The following is a 19,832-nucleotide window of genomic DNA, read 5'->3' on the forward strand; positions in this document are numbered from 1 at the left end:
GACTGTTATCCACTTGAGAGACTGTGGCTTTGCACTCCCCAGGATGGTACAGTGGGCAAACCACCCAGTGTAGAGACTTGAGAGACTGTGGCTTTGCACTCCCCAGGATGCAGCAGGGGGCAACCCACCCACTGTAGAGACTTGAGAGACTGTGGCTTTGCACTCCCCACGATACATCAACGGGCATGGAGCCCCGTCGTGGATCTGGTGTGGTGCTGTCATCCGGCTGATGTGCCCCCCCCTTCCCTTCCCTCTGAGGTGCCTGTTGTATTTCTATCTGATGCCCCTGCAGTGTTCTCTCTGTTTGTGGACAGGTATCTAGTGTGGGCCTCGCCCATGCATTGTGGGCCCAGTGGTCCATGGACATTGAATTGTGCATACCTGCACTACTAATCGTGATGTATATATTTGGAATGTGTATATATTTCTGTATATATGAGCTTACTGTATTTGGATACATTACAATAGTTCAACTAATTTCGTTTTGTCTTTGCATTCTTCGGGGAGGTTGGGGGTTGTTAATGTGATGTTTGGAAATGCATTGGTGTGTGTGTTGTAGTGTGCGAGGGTCGGGTTGAGGGTGGGGGAGTTGCGTGTGTGTGTGTCCCTGACTTTTGCCTCCCCCCTCCCCTATGTTGTAGGTGCAGTACTCACAGTTGTCTTCGGCGCCACCGTTGCTGGTGTTCGTAGAGGAGCAGGAAGACAAGCGCAGGGAGTATTTGGAGTTCCGGCTCCATGGTGGCCTCCTTCCTCGTGGAGTGTGTTAAGGTGAAGCGTTTTCCCATTGCAAAAGCTGTTTCCGCCGTGTTTTTATCCACGGTGAATCCACCCCGGAAAAGGTGGGGGATTGGTGGGTTGTAATAGTGTGGGCGGTACATTGTCCTCCGCCTGTCTGTTGGCGGTGACCGCCTCGCTGCTTGTCTGTACCGCCGTGGTGGTTGGAGTGTTAAAGTGGCTGTCTTTGTTGGCGGCTTCCGCCACGGTCATAATTCCCTTTTTTTTCCGCCGGCCTGTTTGCGGTATTACCGCAGCTTTAACACCGTCCGCCAGGGTTGTAATGACCACCTCAGTATTGATTTCTCAAGTGCCCCAGTCATTGCTACCTCTGTTGATCACAGGGGGCCCATTGTTCCCTTTCCTCCACCAGGAGCACTGCTTCCAGGTCCCAGCTTGTTGGCCCTGTGACTATCACTAATATGTAATTCTTGCCAGAAGATGTCATAAAGGCCTACCAGAATACTTAGACTTAATTTTCCTAGAAATAGTGGGGTGCCACCATTTGTACATAGGCATCAGTTTCTGTGTCTTTGAACGCAAAACGTTTATTGCCACATCTCATTCATGATCTTAACTGGCCCTCATCAGTGGGGAGTGGTTAGAGATTTCCATAGCCAGGTACTCTATGCTGTGGATAGCCAAGATACCAACACTGGGGATAAAAAGTAATTTAACCCGAGAAGACTACATTTTTGCAACAGAACAGAAAGAATAGAGAGTATCATGTTCGTGCCTGAGCACCCATATATCTCTTAAACCAGGACTAGTCAAAAGAGTTGCAAATCCTGTGGTAAGGAAGCCTATTTGGACACTGGCTTAGCATTTTTGTTTTTTGTTATGTCCTAATTTGTATTAGCTTTCTGCAAGAACCCTCATCCCTAGTTGTACAAGTATAACATTATACCTCAAACTTTCACTCCAGATATAAATTCTTCCTCAGAATAGTATCATATGTGGAGAAGTTCACTCTACGCATAGGTACTTACTACATTGCTGAAAGTTAGTTGACATGTTCTAACATCATAATGTCTCTGACCAGTGAAGGAGATCACACTGTGCCCTCCCAGCAGAGTTAGTCACTTTGCTATTCTCGTACTACCCAAGCTGCCTACAGACAGCTTCCAATCAAACAGCACCTGCAGTGATGTATGGCATGATTTCCTTATTCCGGGCTACAACCGAGAGCCCAGAATGCTGCGACATTGTCTTTTCACACAATGAACGCTTCATCTGTGTTTCAAGTAGAAACCCACGCCACTAGGATTGCATGTATGCTCTGGAGTAGTTACTCACTAATAGGCATAAAAGGAACACAAACTCGGATCCAGGCTAGGCAGTGAGAGGACTAATAACATGGTCTTCAGTAACTGACCCAATGTTTGGTATTCTCCGCCTGTCGCCAGTTGGTATTTTGCAGCAACTCATTCAGAGAAAGAGGAAAGAGGGGAAGAAAGGGATGTTGTGCAGGATGAGAATATTCATCTTCAAGCCTAACCTCTACTCCTGGACTGAGTTTCTTCTAGCAGATATTCAGAGTCCTATAAATGGGACGACGTCTTTGGCTATTTGGGCCTTCCTATTCTTCACCTTAAGGCCCCTATACTCACTTGATTCAGCAAATTTCTAAATCATTTTCAGTAACCACTGAGGACAGGAGGGAGGTCAGGAGGCTAACGTCCACAAACTGAATAACTTTATCTTCATGGGGCAACGTTTTCATTATTTTACTAGATGGCAGAAGATGGTGTTGTTGTCCTGAACACTTGTGGGAGAATCCACCACTCAAACATATCTCCTATCACAAGTGAAATGTCAAATGCATACTGTCATCTGCCCTGGGCAAATAAATTACTGCTAATGTGTAACATGGACTAGATATGATCCTTTACCACAATCTTAGTAGACAGCTTGTAAAATGCCAGAACCACCTAAGCTGCCAGATGCAACACCTTATTCAGTTCTCTAAAGTCAGTCTAATATGGTTGTCTAATATGGTTTCACTGGTGCCTTATTTGCCCTTTCCTCCTTTCTATACACCGTCTGGATTAGTTTGGGTCACATAAGCAGTTCAAGACAAGTTAATATTTTTTTAAAGCGCGTTAGTTCGAGATAAAGCAGGAACATTCAGGTTTTGGTATGCAATCACACAGTAGCATGTAGGGTTTAACCTTCTAAACCTCAAAATCGGGGGTCTAATTCTGTAAGTGGATGAGACCCCTCATGCCACTAAAAGATGCAGAAGCTGATGGCATGTTCAACTGGAGCTTTTCCCCTTGACCTTCCACTTCTTCCGGTATTATCCTGCGAATAATCCTGCCTAATGTGTTATGAGTTTGCTTTTCATTGACAGGGAATATAGTCAGGATAAATGGGATTAGAAATAAAGCCAGGTACAGAAACATCCTTGAGTGGAACCTGACAATTTCAGCAAGAAAGGGGATATGAGGACAGATGTTCATCTTCCAGCATGACAATGAATCGATCACACAGGAAAAGGTACAGTAAAGCCGTTAGGAAGAAAAAAAGGTTTTGCAATTGTCTGTATTAAACAGGGCAGGGTGTGTGACACGTTATGCATTGCATATAATATTATCATAGGCAAACAAATGTTCGTTTTTTTTTTACATTTTGTATTCTCTGAATCATAACTAGGGTTTAGCAGTGTTTTTTTCAGGATTTTATAACATGGTACCCTGAGGCGATCTGCCCTTGCATTCCACTAGGGCCTGCACTCAAACATGGTCTTATTTTATTTTTAACTTAAAAAATAAATAGCAAACTTCCTTAAGCTAACAGGTTTTGAAATTCACAAATGTTCTGAAATTAGCAAATTTGGCAAGTGGCACATGTTATGGATGAATGGTGTCAACATGCTTGTGAATTTAGCACTGCAAAAACTTTAACAATTTCCCCAATCACCTTTTCCATGCCATGTGTTTATATCTGCCTCTACTTGATGCTTAGAACTTGTCATCATACCTAAACTTTTCTCTCTGAGATGTTTGTACACATTAAACCAAATTCACAAATTCAAAACTGAAAGTAAAAAATGAATTCAAGCCCTCGAATCAGCGAAATGTGATTGACAGAAATTGCACATTTCTGAATTTAACAGACCGTATTAAAAAGAAAAAATACACGCAGTAGCTTTCTGTATCTCCAATATCTCAAAATCTACTGGATGGGTTTACACCAAACCACAAAACGTTTACTAAATGTAATGCCACATTTATGGCAATATTGGCTTAAATATGGTCAGCAGTTTTAGTTGTAGCAGTGAGATAAATTTACCACAGGAGCTAAAATGGAAAAGTCATTTTTTGGACCTCCCCCCTCCAAATAAATTTTATTTCCTATGTATGCAACTGTACAAAAATTGAGGATCCAGGTCTTAGCCGCATAAGCTATGTGAGAGTTGGATTTTGTGCCATGCAAATACATCTATGGTGACCAGAGTTATAAGCGAATAAAAAAATGCTTTTTCATTTAAAAGTTGTCTGGGACTATACCTACACCGCTGTTGTACTATATGTACATATACAGATTCCCAAGTATAAGAATTCCGGTGAATTTAGCTTGCTATTAACTTTGCCCCCATTAGATGAAACTCTACGAAACTTTACAGGCCCCATAGCTTTTTCTATATTGGCAGAGAATGCAAAGTTTCTGGTGATTGGCCCCAGGATTGCAAAGATAACAAGCATTTTCAATGCAACGGGTCTCGCATTTGTTTGAGTTAGAGCTATTAGCGTTGTGAAGCAAAAAAAAAAAAAACACGCAGCGTGATCGCGCTATGTAAAATGCAGCGCGATCGCGCTGTGTGGAAAATAAACAGATAAAGTAGTCCGGACTCCAGGCTGAAAACATCGAGCCTTGTATGTTTTTGGTACTTTACCGTTGCTGTGTAGGTGGGCTAAACACCGGAAAAGGCATGACGTATGCATGCCTTTCACAAATGATAGCAAGTGGATTTTAAAAGGCAAGCCCTCGAACCAATGTAAGAGACTGATGTTGCATGGGCGTGGTTTCAAGCCCAAACAGAGATTACAAAATGGACGGAGCACTTTGTGCTCGCCCATAAAAGGGGGGGGGCCCAAAACATATTTTTCCAGTATTACATTTTTTCATAGACTTTTGTATTCCACAGCGAGGAAAGAGATAAATGGAATTCCTTTAAATTTGGCAGGATTATACATTATGTTGAGCGGATGATCCTTTAGGGTACTACAGGTAAATAGGGCAAGTATTATTTAGGTTATACAGCATTTAAACTTGGTGATATCTGTTGTTGCAGTAGTTTCACAAACATTCGTGGTAGTTTGGTGCAAGTACTAAACTATACAGCAACGACAAGGCATCATGTGATTGGCTAATGATTTCCTTACAAAAACTAAAAGCAGCCATGTTGTTTTCAGTACACTGTGGCTGTGTTCTGCAATACGTGCTAGATTTACGCATTAGGTTTGCTATTTGTTCCCTACCTATTAATATTTATACGTTTCAATATATTTTAAAAAAAGTATGAAGTAACACGGTACCGCCTTGGAAGTACTGCGGTACTTACAGAAATTAAACAAAATAAATAAATGTAAAAAAAAATTGAAAATACACTGTACTACACTATATTTTACAAATATAGTGAAGTACAGTCTATTTTCAATAAAACCTACTACTTACCTATATTAAAGGTATTACCCCAGAAGGCAGCGAAAGTATGCAGAAAACATGGCTGCCTTTTTCATTCCCTAAAGACAGCCATAAGCCTATCACATCCTGCATTTTCACTGGCATACCTCTGTATACCACAAAATTACCACTGCTTACACTATTTACACCTAGTACAATGGAAATGAACATTTACACCTTCTCTATGTTCCTGCCACATTACATCAACATTAATTCACCCACTTTGACGCTACGTCTGTTTCAAGTACCTAGTCTATGCTTCTGCACTCTAATCCACACTCCATGGTACCCCACTGCATGCCCTTCCACTCTATGCAAGTCCACTCTTCAACTGTACACTACTGCACTCTATACAACCCTACTGTATGCCACTCCAGTCTACACCTCTACACTGTACCTCACTCCAGTCTACGTCACTCCAGTGTATGCTATTCCACTCTACACCACTCAACCCCACTCTAGTGTATGCTATTCCACTCTACCCCACTACAGTGTATGCTATTCCACTATACCACTCAACTGTACCCCACTCCAGTCTACACCACTATACCCCACTGCAGTGTACACTACTACCCTGTAAGCCATTCTACTCTACCCCACTCCAGTGTAAGCTGTTCCAATCTACGCCACTCCAGTTTATGCTATTCCTCTGTATGTCACTCCATTCTACACTATTCCATTGTACACCACTACGGTCTACTGCACACCACTCTACATTATTCCACTGTACGCCATGCCACTCCATCTCACGCCACTCTACTCCAATCTAAGTTATTATACTCTATCCCACTCCAAGCTATTCAACTCTACGCAACCTCATTCTACCCTACCCCACTCCATGCCATTCCACTCCACTAAATGCTATTCCACTAAAGTCTACTATATGCTATTCTACTCTACACTATTCCACTCTTCGGTATTCCACTGTATGTCACAGCACTCTACACCACTCCACTGTTGTGTTCTCCAGTCTAAGCCATTCCACTGAATGCAACTCCACTCTCCACTTTTGCACTGTATGCCACTCCACTCTGCCTCACTCCACTGTGTGCCACTCCCACTGCACATTATTTCACAGTACACAACAAGACTACACCACTCAAATCTATCCTTTTCGACTCTACCCCTCTCTGCTCTACCCAAGGTTAGAATTTATAACTTGTGTAGTTTAAGTTTGATTTGTATGTAAAGAATAATGTTATAGTAATTTAAAGGTGGTGCATAAATTCTAAATTTGAATTAGAACTTCAGAATTTGTAATAGTAGTGTAGTTTAGGTGTAGTTTGTTTAGAAAGACTGAATAAAGTGTTACTTACCATAACTAAGGTTTAACCTTTTGTTTGTAAAATGCTACTTATTACTATTGTTGAGTGTGGGGAGGTACCATGACTCCAGAGAAGTAAAGTCTTGAATGAATCATGATGTGTCTCCCCCCATGCTAATTTTGCTAAAATTGTATCGTTAAGGTTTCATTCTTGGTATTGTTTTTAATTATCATTTGTGTAACACAAAATCTGCCACTAGTAAGACAGCAAAACCGTCTTGAAAGAGTCTAACAGGAATCTATCACAGCCAGTTCACAGCTCAACACAGACCTGTACCCTTTGAGAGACATTCAACAGGAATTAAAAATGTGCTCCTAGATAGACAAGCATAAGACACAAGTGTGTACAGCCCTTTTCAGCCACTGTTTGAACATGACCTCTTAGTACTTCCTGATTTCAAGCCTGTGATTGCAGATTTTCACTATAAGTATCTTCAAAACATGTAATTCCATGACTGTGAAGAACGAGTTACTTACCTTCGGTAACGACTTTTCTGGTGGATACATTAGCTACCTGTGGATTCCTCACCTCATGAATACTCCAATGGCGCCAGCATTAGACGGAAATCTTCTTACTAGTCTCTGCACGTCGACGAGGACGTCACTGTCTCGCACGCGACGCCGTCTGACGTCATACAGGCAATAAGAGGTCCTCGACGACGTGCAGACGTCAGTACCAATCATTTTTTACGTGCATGAGAACAACCAGGCAATGCAATGAAAGAGCAAGGCAACATCCATTATATTGTAAAATACACCACATTGTATGAATAACTGCAAATCTTTTTATGTACATATATATACATATATATATATAAAACTCTCTCTTTTAAAATATATACACACACCAAGTATATACATAAAGATATATACACATATACACATATATATATATAAATATATTATATATATACATCTATTGCACCCTCAAAGACCAAGAGGAGCGCACTCAAGGATTACTTGGCAAGACCATAAAGGCAACGGGGAGGCGGGTGGGACCGTGAGGAATCCACAGGTAGCTAATGTATCCACCAGAAAAGTCGTTACCGAAGGTAAGTAACTCGTTCTTCTGATGGATACAACTACCTGTGGATTCCTCACCTCATGAATAGAGTCCCAAAGCAGTACCACGCCCGGCGGTGGGTGCCTAAATGGTCAAACCAAGAAATCCTGCAGCACTGACCGTGCAAAATGGCCGTCCCTTCTAACCTCAGAATCTAAACAGTAATGTTTTGCAAAAGTGTGAAGGGACGACCAAGTTGCGGCCATGCAGATGTCGACCACAGGAACACCTCTGGCTAAGGCCGAAGTGGCCGACTTAGCTCTGGTGGAATGAGCTCTAATGCCCTCAGGAGGATCCTTCTTTGCCAAAGAGTAACATATTTTAATGCAAAGAACAACCCACCTGGATAGTGTTCTCTTGTGGACTGCCTTTCCTCTCCTCTTGCCCACGTATCCAATAAACAGCTGATCCTCCAGCCTGAAATCCCTTGTTCTATCGATAAAGAAGCTCAACGCTCTCTTTGGGTCCAGACGGTGCAGTCTTTCTTCCTCTTTGGAAGGATGAGGCGGAGGATAGAACGTGGACAAAGTAATTGCCTGAGCCAAATGGAAGGGTGAAACAACCTTCGGGAGGAGAGCAGCCTTGGTCCTCAACACCACCTTATCCCCATAAAAAGTTGTATAAGGGGGTTTTACTGATAAGGCCTGCAACTCACTCACTCTCCTTGCTGATGTTATAGCTATCAGGAAGACTGTTTTTAAAACCAAATACCTCAAGGGGCAAGAATGCATAGGTTCAAAAGGGGACCCCATAAGGAAAGTCAGGACTAAGGACAAATCCCATTGCGGCATAACGAATGGCTTTGGAGGATATTGATTTAGAAGACCTTTCAAGAATCTGATAACAATAGGGGATTTAAATAAAGATGGTTGGTCTGGAAGACATATGAAGGCTGACATGGCCAATAAATAACCTTTAATGGTAGCCACTGCACAACCTTTTTGCGCCAGAGATAGAGCAAAAGACAAAACGTCCGATAGATGAGCATGTAAGGGATCAATCTGCCTCTCTCCACACCACGCAACAAATTTAGACCACCTATTAGCGTAGATAGATTTAGTGGAGTGTCGCCTGGCCGCTAATATAACATCCACTACCTCAGGCGGGAGAGGGAAGGAACTCAGGTTGCCCCGTTCAATCTCCAGGCATGTAGGTGCAGACTCTGGAGGTTCGGGTGTAGAACCTGCCCCTGCGACTGTGAGAGGAGGTCTGCCCTGAAAGGGAGACGGAGCGGCGGGCACGTTGAGAGTTGGAGAAGGTCGGAGTACCACACCCTCCTTGGCCAATCCGGAGCTATTAAGATTACTAGAGCCCGGTCTTGGCGAATCTTCCTCAATACTCGAGGAATCAAGGGTATGGGAGGAAACGCGTAAAGCAACTGGCCGCACCAGGTTATTTGAAACGCGTCCCCCAACGCTTCCTGCATCGGATACTGAAGGCTGCAGAACAACGGACAATGCGTGTTCTCTCGAGTGGCGAACAGATCTACCCGAGGAAACCCCCACTTCTGGAAGATTAAACGGACTTGATCTGGATGGAGACGCCACTCGTGGTCTGCCGAGAAGTGGCGACTGAGACTGTCCGCACGCACGTTCAAAACTCCGGCCAGATGGTTTGCTATCAAGCAAATCCGATGGTCCTTTGCCCAGGACCATAGTCGAAGAGCTTCTCTGCAGAGAAGGTACGACCCCACTCCTCCCTGCTTGTTTATGTACCACATCGTGGTAGAATTGTCCGTTAGGACCTGTACCGACTGACCACGAAGGGAAGGGAGGAAGGCCTTGAGAGCCAGACGTACAGCCCGTAACTCTAACAGATTGATGTGAAAAATCTGTTCCTCTGGAGACCAAAGACCTTTGATCTCCAGATCCCCCAGAGTGGAAGCATCCGTTATGACTGTGGCCACTGGGGGCGACTGCTGGAACGGCTTTCCTTGTGAAAGATTGTTGCTTGCAATCCACCACTTCAAATCCACAGCAGCATCTCTGGAGATATTGACAGTACCCTCTAGATCCCCTCTATGTTGAGACCACTGCCTTCGGAGGCACCACTGAAGAGCCCTCATGTGCCAGCGAGCATGCGTGACCAACAGAATGCAGGAGGCAAAAAGACCGAGCAGACGAAGGACCTTGAGGACTGGAACTACCGCTCCATTTCGAAACATTGGAACCAAATCCTGAATATCTTGAATCCGCTGAGGCGGAGGAAAGGCCCGACCCAATGTTGTATCCAGTACTGCCCCTATGAACAGGAGGCGCTGAGAGGGCTCTAGGTGAGATTTGGGCTCGTTCACCGAAAAGCCCAGGTCGAACAACAACTGGGTTGTTGACTGCAGATGACGCAACACAAGCTCCGGGGACTTGGCTTTGATTAACCAATCGTCCAAGTAAGGGAATACTGCTATCCCCTTCCTTCTGAGCTCTGCCGCAACCACCGACATCACCTTCGTGAAGACTCGAGGTGCTGAAGTAAGACCAAACGGAAGGACCGCAAACTGGTAGTGTTGCGATCCCACCACAAACCGGAGATACTTCCTGTGTGACTTGAGTATCGGGATATGAAAGTAAGCATCCTGCAAGTCGACAGACACCATCCAGTCTTCCATGTTCAACGCCAAAAGCACCTGTGCTAGGGTCAGCATCTTGAACTTTTCCTGCTTGAGGAACCAATTCAAGATCCTCAGGTCCAGAATTGGTCTCAAACGACCATCCTTCTTGGGAATCAGGAAATACCTTGAGTAAACTCCTTGACCCCTTTCCTGCTCCGGGACCAACTCCACCGCGCCCTTTAAAAGGAGGACTTCTACCTCCTGTTCTAGCAACAGGAGGTGTTCTTGTGAACAATACGAAGGGCGGGGCGGGATGAGGGGCGGAAACTCCCGAAAGGGAAGGGTGTAGCCTTTTCCCACAACACTGAGAACCCAAGTGTCCGACGTAACAGTCTCCCATTTGGTGAGAAAATGCTGTAATCTTCCCCCTACAGGAGAGGAGTGAGTGGGAAATGGTGGAAGCCTAAGGCTGCTTCCCCTGCTGCACCCCGCCAGAGGATGAGGAAGAGGCAGAGTGCTGCTGAGAAGCTCCCCTGGTGCGGACCCTACCCCTCCCCCTAAAAGATCTATAGGGATGGGAAGAGGCAGGTTGCTGATATCTTCCCCGAAAGGAAGAGGAGGAAGAGCCACGCCCAAATCCACGAAACCTCCTGAAGAATCTGGAAGAGGCCGTGGAAGAAGGAGCTTGGAGTCCCAGCGACTTAGCCGTGGCCCTGCTCTCCTTAAACCGTTCCAAGGCCGAATCAGCCTTAGCCCCAAACAGTTTGTCTCCATCAAACGGGAGATCCAACAATGTGGACTGTACATCTGCCGAAAAGCCCGAGTTACGGAGCCAGGCCTGTCTCCTTTCCACCACAGTTGTGCCCATTGCTCTGGCTACCGAGTCGGTGGTATCCAGTCCCGTCTGGATAATTTGGGTCGCAGCAGCCTGGGCATCAGAGACAAGATCCAAAAGACCCTGGGGAAGCTCTGTAAACGAAGAGGAGATGTCATCCATCAGAGCATGAATATACCTCCCCAGGATACAGGTTGCATTGGTGGCTTTTAAAGCCAGACTGCAGGACGAAAAAATCTTCTTCGACTGCGCCTCCAGCTTTTTTGAATCTCTGTCCCCCGGCACCGTCGGAAAAGAACCAGGCGCTGACTTGGACGAACAGGAGGCCTGCACAACCAAGCTCTCCGGCGTAGGGTGCCTAGATAGGAAACCAGGATCAGTTGGAGCCGTCCGATACCTCCTGGCCACGGCTCTGTGAACTGCTGGGGAAGATGCCGGCTTCTTCCACACCTCTAAAACCGGATCCAGCAGAGCGTCATTAAAAGGTAATAGAGGCTCCGCCGCGGCTGAGGCCGGATGCAACACCTCTGTCAAAAGGTTTTGTTTCGCCTCCACCACCGGCAAAGGCAGGTCCAAAAAACTAGCTGCCTTCCGTACCACTGTATGAAAGGAAGCAGCTTCCTCGGTATATTCCCCCGGGGACGAAAGGTCCCACTCAGGGGAAGTGTCCAGCCCACTGGCCGACTCCAGTCCACGCAGCCCATCACCCGAGTCCTCTAGCTCTCCTTCCTCTAGGGCTCGTTGGTACTCCTGCTCCTCTAGTACCCGGAGAGCACGCCTCCTTGAATGCAGTCGTTGCTCAATCCGCGGAGTCGACAATACCTCCGCCGAAGTCGGAGATCGGCGCCGATCTTCCGAAGCCACCGACGCCGCATCCGGCGCCACAGGTAACTTCGGCGCCGACTGAAGAGCAGTTGAAACGGATGGACCCACCGGAGTCACAGGCCGAAATCTCGACGTCGACGGGATGGAAATCCCTGGGGCCAATCCCTCCGAAGCCACCGGAGCGGCCACCGGCGCCGACACTGGCGCCGAGCCCACGTTCCCAAACGGGAGAAAGGGCATAAAGGGTGCCGGCCGAAGAGGCGCAGGATCACCCAAAGAAAAGGCCAAAGGCCCAGCCGGAGCACCCCCTGGAGCCATCTGTTGGAAGATGGCATACATCGCATTCAAGAATGCGGAACTATCGGCTCCAGGGGTGGGAAAAGCCGGATACTGGGGTGCCTGACTCGGAGGCGACCCCGACGCCGGCCTCGGCGTCTGCGCCGGAGAAAACACTTGAGGCTCCAATACCTCAATCACCGACGCCTGTCCAGGCGAAGTTGGAGACGCCGGAGAGAGCAACGGCGTCGAAGGATGCGGCGTCACCGTGGGGCTGACCTCCCATGTCCTCCGGCGCCGATCCGGAGACCTGGAACGAGCCTCCCTTGAATGACGCCGAGATTCTCTACGGCGCCGGGAGTCTCGATGACGCCGATGTCTTGGAGAAGACTTTTTCTTGTGATGCTTCTCCTTTGACTTGGCCATAAACAGCTTCGCCTCGCGTTCTTTAAGGGCCTTCGGATTCATGTGCTGACATGAATCACAAGTCGAGACGTCGTGGTCGGAGCTCAAACACCAAAGGCAATCGGAATGAGGATCCGTCACCGACATCTTGCCTCCACACTCACGACAAGGCTTAAATCCAGACTTTCTCTGCGACATTATTTCCACAGAGAAAGAGTACGCAGCAAGATATACACTGTAACCGCAAGAGTAACAGTTGCTCCCTCGAAGATAACCGTTTCGAATGCACGGAAAAAAGGGAACTGACGTCTGCACGTCGTCGCGTGCGAGACAGTGACGTCCTGGTCGACGTGCAGAGACTAGTAAGAAGATTTCCGTCGAATGCTGGCACCATGGGAGTATTCATGAGGTGAGGAATCCACAGGTAGTTGTATCCATCAGAAACATTAGCTATTTGACTACCATCCCTAGCCTGAGTGAGTATACTAAAGTTCAGAATGTGAGGGTTTTACATATGTTTTTTTCTCTAAAAACTCCTGCGGACAGCCAGCCAAACTCATGCTGGAGAGATGTTAGTTATGTGTGGTCTATGTAGCTGCAGTGTAGTGGAGATTTGGGCCTTTCATTTCTGGGTCTAGAGATGCGTAGTGCTGCCTTATTCAATGTGGCTAGACCTTCTGAATTACATACTCATCTGGATTGCAATTCTAGGAGCTACATCCAGGGTACTGGAAAGCTATGATTAACTCTCATGCTACCTTTTGGAGAACTTTGCTCCAGCTGCAGAGCCAGTAATCCATGTGGGAGTGTAAGATGAACTAAAATTCCACTCACCTAAAGATCTGTCAGGTGATGGAGAAGAAGTCCTCTTATGGCTAGGCTTCTGAGCTGTATGATCATCAGAAGCCAAGGGTGAATGTGGAGAAGGTTGAGGCACTACCATAAATCTAGCAGAAATCTTTTATCTCTTGCTTGAATTGCATCATGCTTGTGGATCCTTGGATTCACAGTACCTTTGGTATGGGTATACGCTGACCTCCGTCAGTGACCTAAAGAGAAGATACACATTTTTGATGGAGCTTTCAGCCCATTTCTATCATTAACTGAATTTAATACGTGCTGTGGAAGTTCAGCTAAAATATGGCAAGACTGTTGCCTCTCTTAATCCTCTACTCTGTCAATAGCATCCTCACACATACATTGAAAACATCAGTGACCGCCCACTTGCTCTTTCTTTTAGTATCATGGACGGGCAAATTCATATGAGGGCCTAGAAGTTTAAAATTCCAACAGTGGTGTGAAAAAGTAACTAATTCATACATCAAATGGTAGGATGAAGTAACATCACCGATTGCTGTTTTGTCCTGTCCTATTATTCCATTTCTGCATGAGTCGACATGCCAATAACCACACCATTATTATGTGCTAATATTGATGCTGCATCAGAAGTACTGTTGTTTAGGAGTTAAAATTACCTTTGAGCATCGCAGACCTTTGTGAGTTAATTTAAAGGCGATCTGGCAAGGCCAGGTGAACCGTTCCGCATTCCATAGATTATGAATTTATATTAATGAACTGGGTGAAATGTTTACATCACTTGGAAACTTTAAAACTATAGTATTAGATACTAAGTAACAAAAAAACAAGTTGTCAAGTTATGTCAACCATCACTGATTTGAATTTTGGAAAACTATCTGCTAAGCAATAAGAAACTGACAAAAGGAATTAATAATCTTCTCTTTTTTCATTCTGGTTAATGTTTTAATAAAACAGTATATAGCTAATACAAATAATCAACCAGAGCGATTTGCCTATCTCTGAAATGTGAATTTCAGAAGTAACTTGAAATACCTTGAAATATGGCCCTGGGTCGCGACGAATCCTGTTCAGCCACTCCTGGTGCCTTTTAGGTTCAACATGGACAGCCGGAATCCTATGAAAAGAAATGTTCTTGCCTACATTGTATCTTGAGTCGCTGGTACAGAATGGAACACAACAGTGGTAAGCCGCCATTTATTCCAATCACAGGTACTTGTTTATCTGCTTTTCAAAACAAATATAGGTGTATTAGACCAAACTGTATATGAACTGACAGGTCATGTGCATAAAAATAGAATAGGGTTACAATAAGAAAGAAATTGCAAACCACAAAGATGTCCAGTGCTAAATGGCATAGCGTTTAGAAGATCAAATCCCAACTCTGCCCTAAAGTGTCCAGTTTTCTACTGTGAGGACCTAATATATCTTGCACCTCTTACAATTGTTTGGAAGGTTCCAAATATTGTCTATCTATACCTTTTACATTTATAAACTGCAATGCAGTGTTCCAATGGTGACAGCAATCACATACTTTTAGAGGCTACACATTTGGTTAATACAAACACTGGTCCCACCTGTCCCTCTATCAAGAGTCTACTAAGCATAATCTACCACCAGTCAGCCGATGTGCTTGATGCAATTTGTCTTCTATTGGTATCCAATTTGGCTCTCATGAAAATTAATATAGAAGCCCTTACGAGTACTACAGACCCCAGAATGGAACAGGAAAATGTGTCCCTCAGTAGCAACTCTCCAGCTCCACCAGGTGTTCCCATACGACTCTGCAGCCCTCCAAGATGTGCTGACATCAGTGGCGTAACACAAAATGATCCCCCTCCCCCCTCCCCCCCCCCTTGCAGAATATGAAGAGGGGCATAGGAGTCTTCCATATACTCCTTGGTCTTGGGTTAAATTGGAGCCCCCCTGGAAGGTTGGGGACCCCTTGTGCTGCAGAGGCCTGCATTATGCCACGGGCTGACATGAGCCTATATATGGTGCTGCCTTGCATGCTGGCATCAGTTTTGTGCATGTTTCTGCACCCAAGAAATGTGGAAAAGACCACCGGAGGTAGCAAATGGAATTCACCTGACATTAATAATATGTAAGATCCTACACTGGGTATACCACAAGGGCAGAGCCACCTGAATGTCTGAGATACAAGACCCACAGGGGGACATACTATCACACAATCTGGAACTGTTCCGTTATCCAGGAATGTTGGTCCAAGGTACTAGGAGAACTTGGGCGGATACTGGAGGTGGAGATCCCCACAGATGCAGTGTATGTGCTCTTGGGGATTACCACATAAGTGGATCTCCCGCGATCAAAGTTCTTCTTGGCAAACCTCGGGTTGGTAGTGGCCAAGTGGGATGTGGCACAACACTGGGGGGCTCAGGAACCACCCACACTTGAGGAATGGAGCTTCAGGGTGGACATGTACATGATGGCGGAAAAAGTGACGTATCAGGCCAGAGGAAGTTCCAAATGATTTGGGAGCTATGGGGAGAGCATTTTGATATTTCAGAGGGGTACTCAAGGGCGAGTTTCGCTGCCTCCAATGGGTAGGAGTACCATGGCAGGGGGAGTCCCAATGACAGCATTACCGAGAAGGCTGGACCTCATCTTCACTGCAAATTTGTTGCAGCTGTATCGCTGGAACATATTGGATTGTAAGTTATCTGTGCCATAGTGGGGTGCCAGTACTGAACCCACTTGGGTGTGCTGTTGTGTTTGAAAGAATTTAAAATGTTAATTAAAATATTTAAAGAAATGTGGAAAGGAACTGAATGAACTTCAAACACAAGAAACAGACAATAAAATAGCAGAACAGTAAAATACCTTAGGGGCATATTACTGTCAGCGCTATGTGCACTGTTCAGACTGGGTCCAATGACCTAGCACAGTTATTGCCCTGAGATATGACTCCATTAAAATAAGAATGCAACTGTAACACTGGTTTCCTGCAAATTCAGAGGACTGAAGGGAAAACATAGTACAAACTTAGACTGGCACACGCACCAATGGAGGTCTGGTGTGACATTTCAGAAGCTCTCCACATAAGCAGCGTGCTACAGCTACTTCTGCCTGAGACACCACACGAGTAACCACATCCCCTACCGCCATCCTATGGGAGCCCAATGCAATCAAGCTTGCAGGTAAAGAGCAGGCAGAACTGGATTTAGCCCCCAACACATGGCAATCATATTCCGATTATCCGAGATCCTCGAAAGAGGAAAGTGCTCATGTAGGCTGTGTCCAAGACTGCTCCATTGAAGTTCAATCTCTGAGTAAGTGCAAGACGGGAGTTTAGCTTGCTCATCTGATTAATTAAGGTGAAGGTGCACTTTCTATATATTTAAGACCAGTGCCGGGGAGCCTGCCTTCACAAGCCAACCCTCCAAGTCTGAAATTAGATGGACTTTTCTTCCTCCTGAGTGAGGCCAACACAGCAGCCAGCACTTTGGTGGAAACTCATGTAATGGTCTTGTACAATTGTGGGTTTGCAGTGTAAAACCTAAATGTGAAGCAGAGGTAATGCCTGTGGATTGTGTCAGTGCATTCTGGGCCAAGAGGGTATGATTCAGAGACAGCAATTTAAACTTGTCCTAACAAAAAAATTCAAAAAGCTTTGGTCCAGAGTGGATCTGAAACCCCAGTGCTTTTAAGAACGAAGAAGAAAAGGGATTAAACTCATGGGCCCCTCTCTTTTATGGGCTTCAATTTTACAGCAGTGTTTTATAAATGACAGGTGTGAAATTCCTGTTCAATTTGAACACATATGATGGGGTGCACTTCCTTGCAAAAGGTGAGCAGTCTGAGAGAGTGGCCACAAAAGGAAGGATGCAATTCTTGCAGGTGAGCTTAAGTAACCAGCAATCTGTCTTAATGGATTCCCAGTTGGCCACAAAATTGGAGATCTTTCCCTGTCAGATGCTGATAGTGGAGGGAGGACGAATCAAAGTAGAAGAGCCAGCAAAGGTGGAGAAACCAAAGCTGCTGTTGCTGCCATCCTTTAGGTTGAGCTCTACACCTAAAGGATCAGTAGAATGTTAGAAGGTCTGAGCCGGCTGGGAAATCCCAGAACGTATTGTTTAGGGTCAAGGACAACAAGTTTTTGTGTTTATTTTGTCCTGGGGGGCAACTAGGCCAAAGCCCTTGCAGCACAAACCCTTTGGCTGCCAGTTTACTTTACCACATTATAGTCCAAGGAAGGGCACAGTCTGTAGTTAAGGTAATATTTATGTCCATATCTTAATGCTGTTCGACTTGTATTTATGGGTTATTAATGCAAAGCCTATAAGAGTGAGTGCTCTAAGGAAATGTTGTAAGCTCAGACTGCACTGCCGACAGTGATCCCAGTATAAGAATAAGTACAGACATTTGCAAAGTTGAATAAATATGAGGCTACGTATGATGCTCTCAAAAAGCTCTCTGATTAGATGCAAATATTTACAGACGCTTGAAAACAAGATTGGTGTGTCTTTGCTTTCAAAATAAAGGTTCACAAACAAATGCAAATAGGAAAAAACGTTTTGCTAAACTACTGTGAAATTGTAGGTATCATTTCTTCTAAGCACCATCTACTAAAGTGTTGATGCATACTAGTGTTCCCAAAGATACTCATAATGGAAAGTCAGTGCAACCAGTTTCAACAAGATTATGGGAAACATGAAAATAAACAATCAGTGGCAAAATCAATAGGTCTGACATTGGTGCTCAGCCTTTTGTTTTTGTCAATATGTCTTTGTTTCAACATGTTTTTGTAAAACTGTATTGTTGCGGGAGCTGCAAGGCCTTCACCAATATTAAAGAAAAATTTAGAAAAAGCAATAATATTTTAGGTCTAAAAAAAAAAAAAACACACAATCCCACAGTTGTTCTTGGCACTGAAAAAATTACTTTGTGTGCTGATGTGCTCCTTGTGGAAAAGCAGAATGCTGTCACTCACAGTGAAGCCAGTCTATAGATAGAAACAGAAGTTTAATAAAAACAAAAGGTATTGGTTAACTTGGGACCTAATTAAGGGGTAATTCTTAAGTTAAGTCACAAAAGTGCCCATGATATATGCCCTTGCATTAGTGCAGATTTACAGCTTTCAACAATTCACAATAATTTACAGAAGTAGGCCAGGAAATCGCACTCCTGAAAAATATTAAAAAGCATTTTAGCACAAGTAAACATGCATGTGTAGATTTGCTCATGGGAAAATCTGTGAGAATTTACAAGTTTACCCCCCACCCCCTCAGCACTTTTTTCCCCCAACCGTAGAAGATGTTTTATATCTGCCCTTGTCAGGAGTACATTTCCAACTTTTCTCAGTATGGGAAAAGATTAAAAAAAGAAAATCGCTGGTAAAAATCCCTAAAACATGAAAATGAGTAGATTTGCACAAACTCCAAAGCGCATTCCAACCCTGGAACTATTGCTTTAACACTACTTCCAGCCCCGGTACGTAGAACTGTGGAAAGATGGCAAAATGTGGGAATTGCTAGAATTCAAACCCTACTGTACTACCTGGACACATTCAAAGAGGCTATTATCAGGTGTTATATAATGAGATTGCTGCCATAATTTATCATGGCACTATGCGACACCAAAGGAACAAGTGATTTTTTTTACAAGACAAGTAGATTTATGAAGCAACCTGTCCCATTGACAAGTAAATATTTCATTCAATTCCACACCCCTGAGTGGTGCAGTGAGAAAACGGGAAAAGCATGCTGTTAAATTCCGCAGAAGATGCTTGAAACACAGATCGTTTGAGCAGGATGCGTTGACAAGAACTTGGAATCAAAAGGCAAGAGGCCTTTAGCACCTAGTGCTCTGTCTGAACTGCTGGCCCGAAAAGAGTTTATGTCAAGCAGCCAGTCATGGTTCGAACTAAGCCTCATTAAATGCCAGAAAGGGCTGCCTTATTCATAAAAGACTCAACAAAAGACATCTCAAGAGGAAGGGTCTATAGGTATGAAATATCACCTTCAGTGTACATATCAAAACCACTTCTATTTTGGAGGTAAAAAAACATAGCTGAGCTCCTGTACCGGCAGGAAGGAGGAGTCCATCAGCCTTTAAATCTTCTTCCTCTGTGGGCCCAAGCTTAAGCATGTCGAGGGCATCTGAATCTGAGCTACAGAGTACTTCTGTTTGAGTGAATCTCTGGGCTCTGGCAAGATAGTCAGCAAGAGATTGCTCGTTCAAGGAAGCCTTTCTTTTTCTCTCACCACACAAATTGCATATGCAGTCTTCAGGGACTGATGTGGCACCAAAAATGTCT

The 19,832-nt window shown here is 44.8% G+C and overlaps 1 protein-coding gene across 12 annotated transcripts in view; it reads right to left on the minus strand.

The window, feature by feature from the left end:
* Nucleotides 1-19,832, minus strand: part of LOC138260331 (uncharacterized) — a 58,811-nt gene that overhangs the window by 22,823 nt on the left and 16,156 nt on the right. For 6 of the 12 annotated variants that reach the window (XM_069208727.1, XM_069208732.1, XM_069208731.1 and 3 more), the window contains exon 2: nt 14,591-14,779. In XM_069208727.1, coding sequence (XP_069064828.1) covers nt 14,591-14,752 — 162 coding nt within the window. In that variant the 5' untranslated portion in view covers nt 14,753-14,779. Of the gene's footprint in view, nt 1-13,573; nt 13,789-14,590; nt 14,783-19,832 lie in introns of all 12 variants that reach the window. The other 6 variants (XM_069208729.1, XM_069208730.1, XM_069208728.1 and 3 more) reach the window with 2 other exon arrangements.

Source organism: Pleurodeles waltl, chromosome 9 (assembly GCF_031143425.1).
Source record: "Pleurodeles waltl isolate 20211129_DDA chromosome 9, aPleWal1.hap1.20221129, whole genome shotgun sequence".
In the NCBI taxonomy this organism is placed as follows: Eukaryota; Metazoa; Chordata; class Amphibia; order Caudata; family Salamandridae; genus Pleurodeles; species Pleurodeles waltl.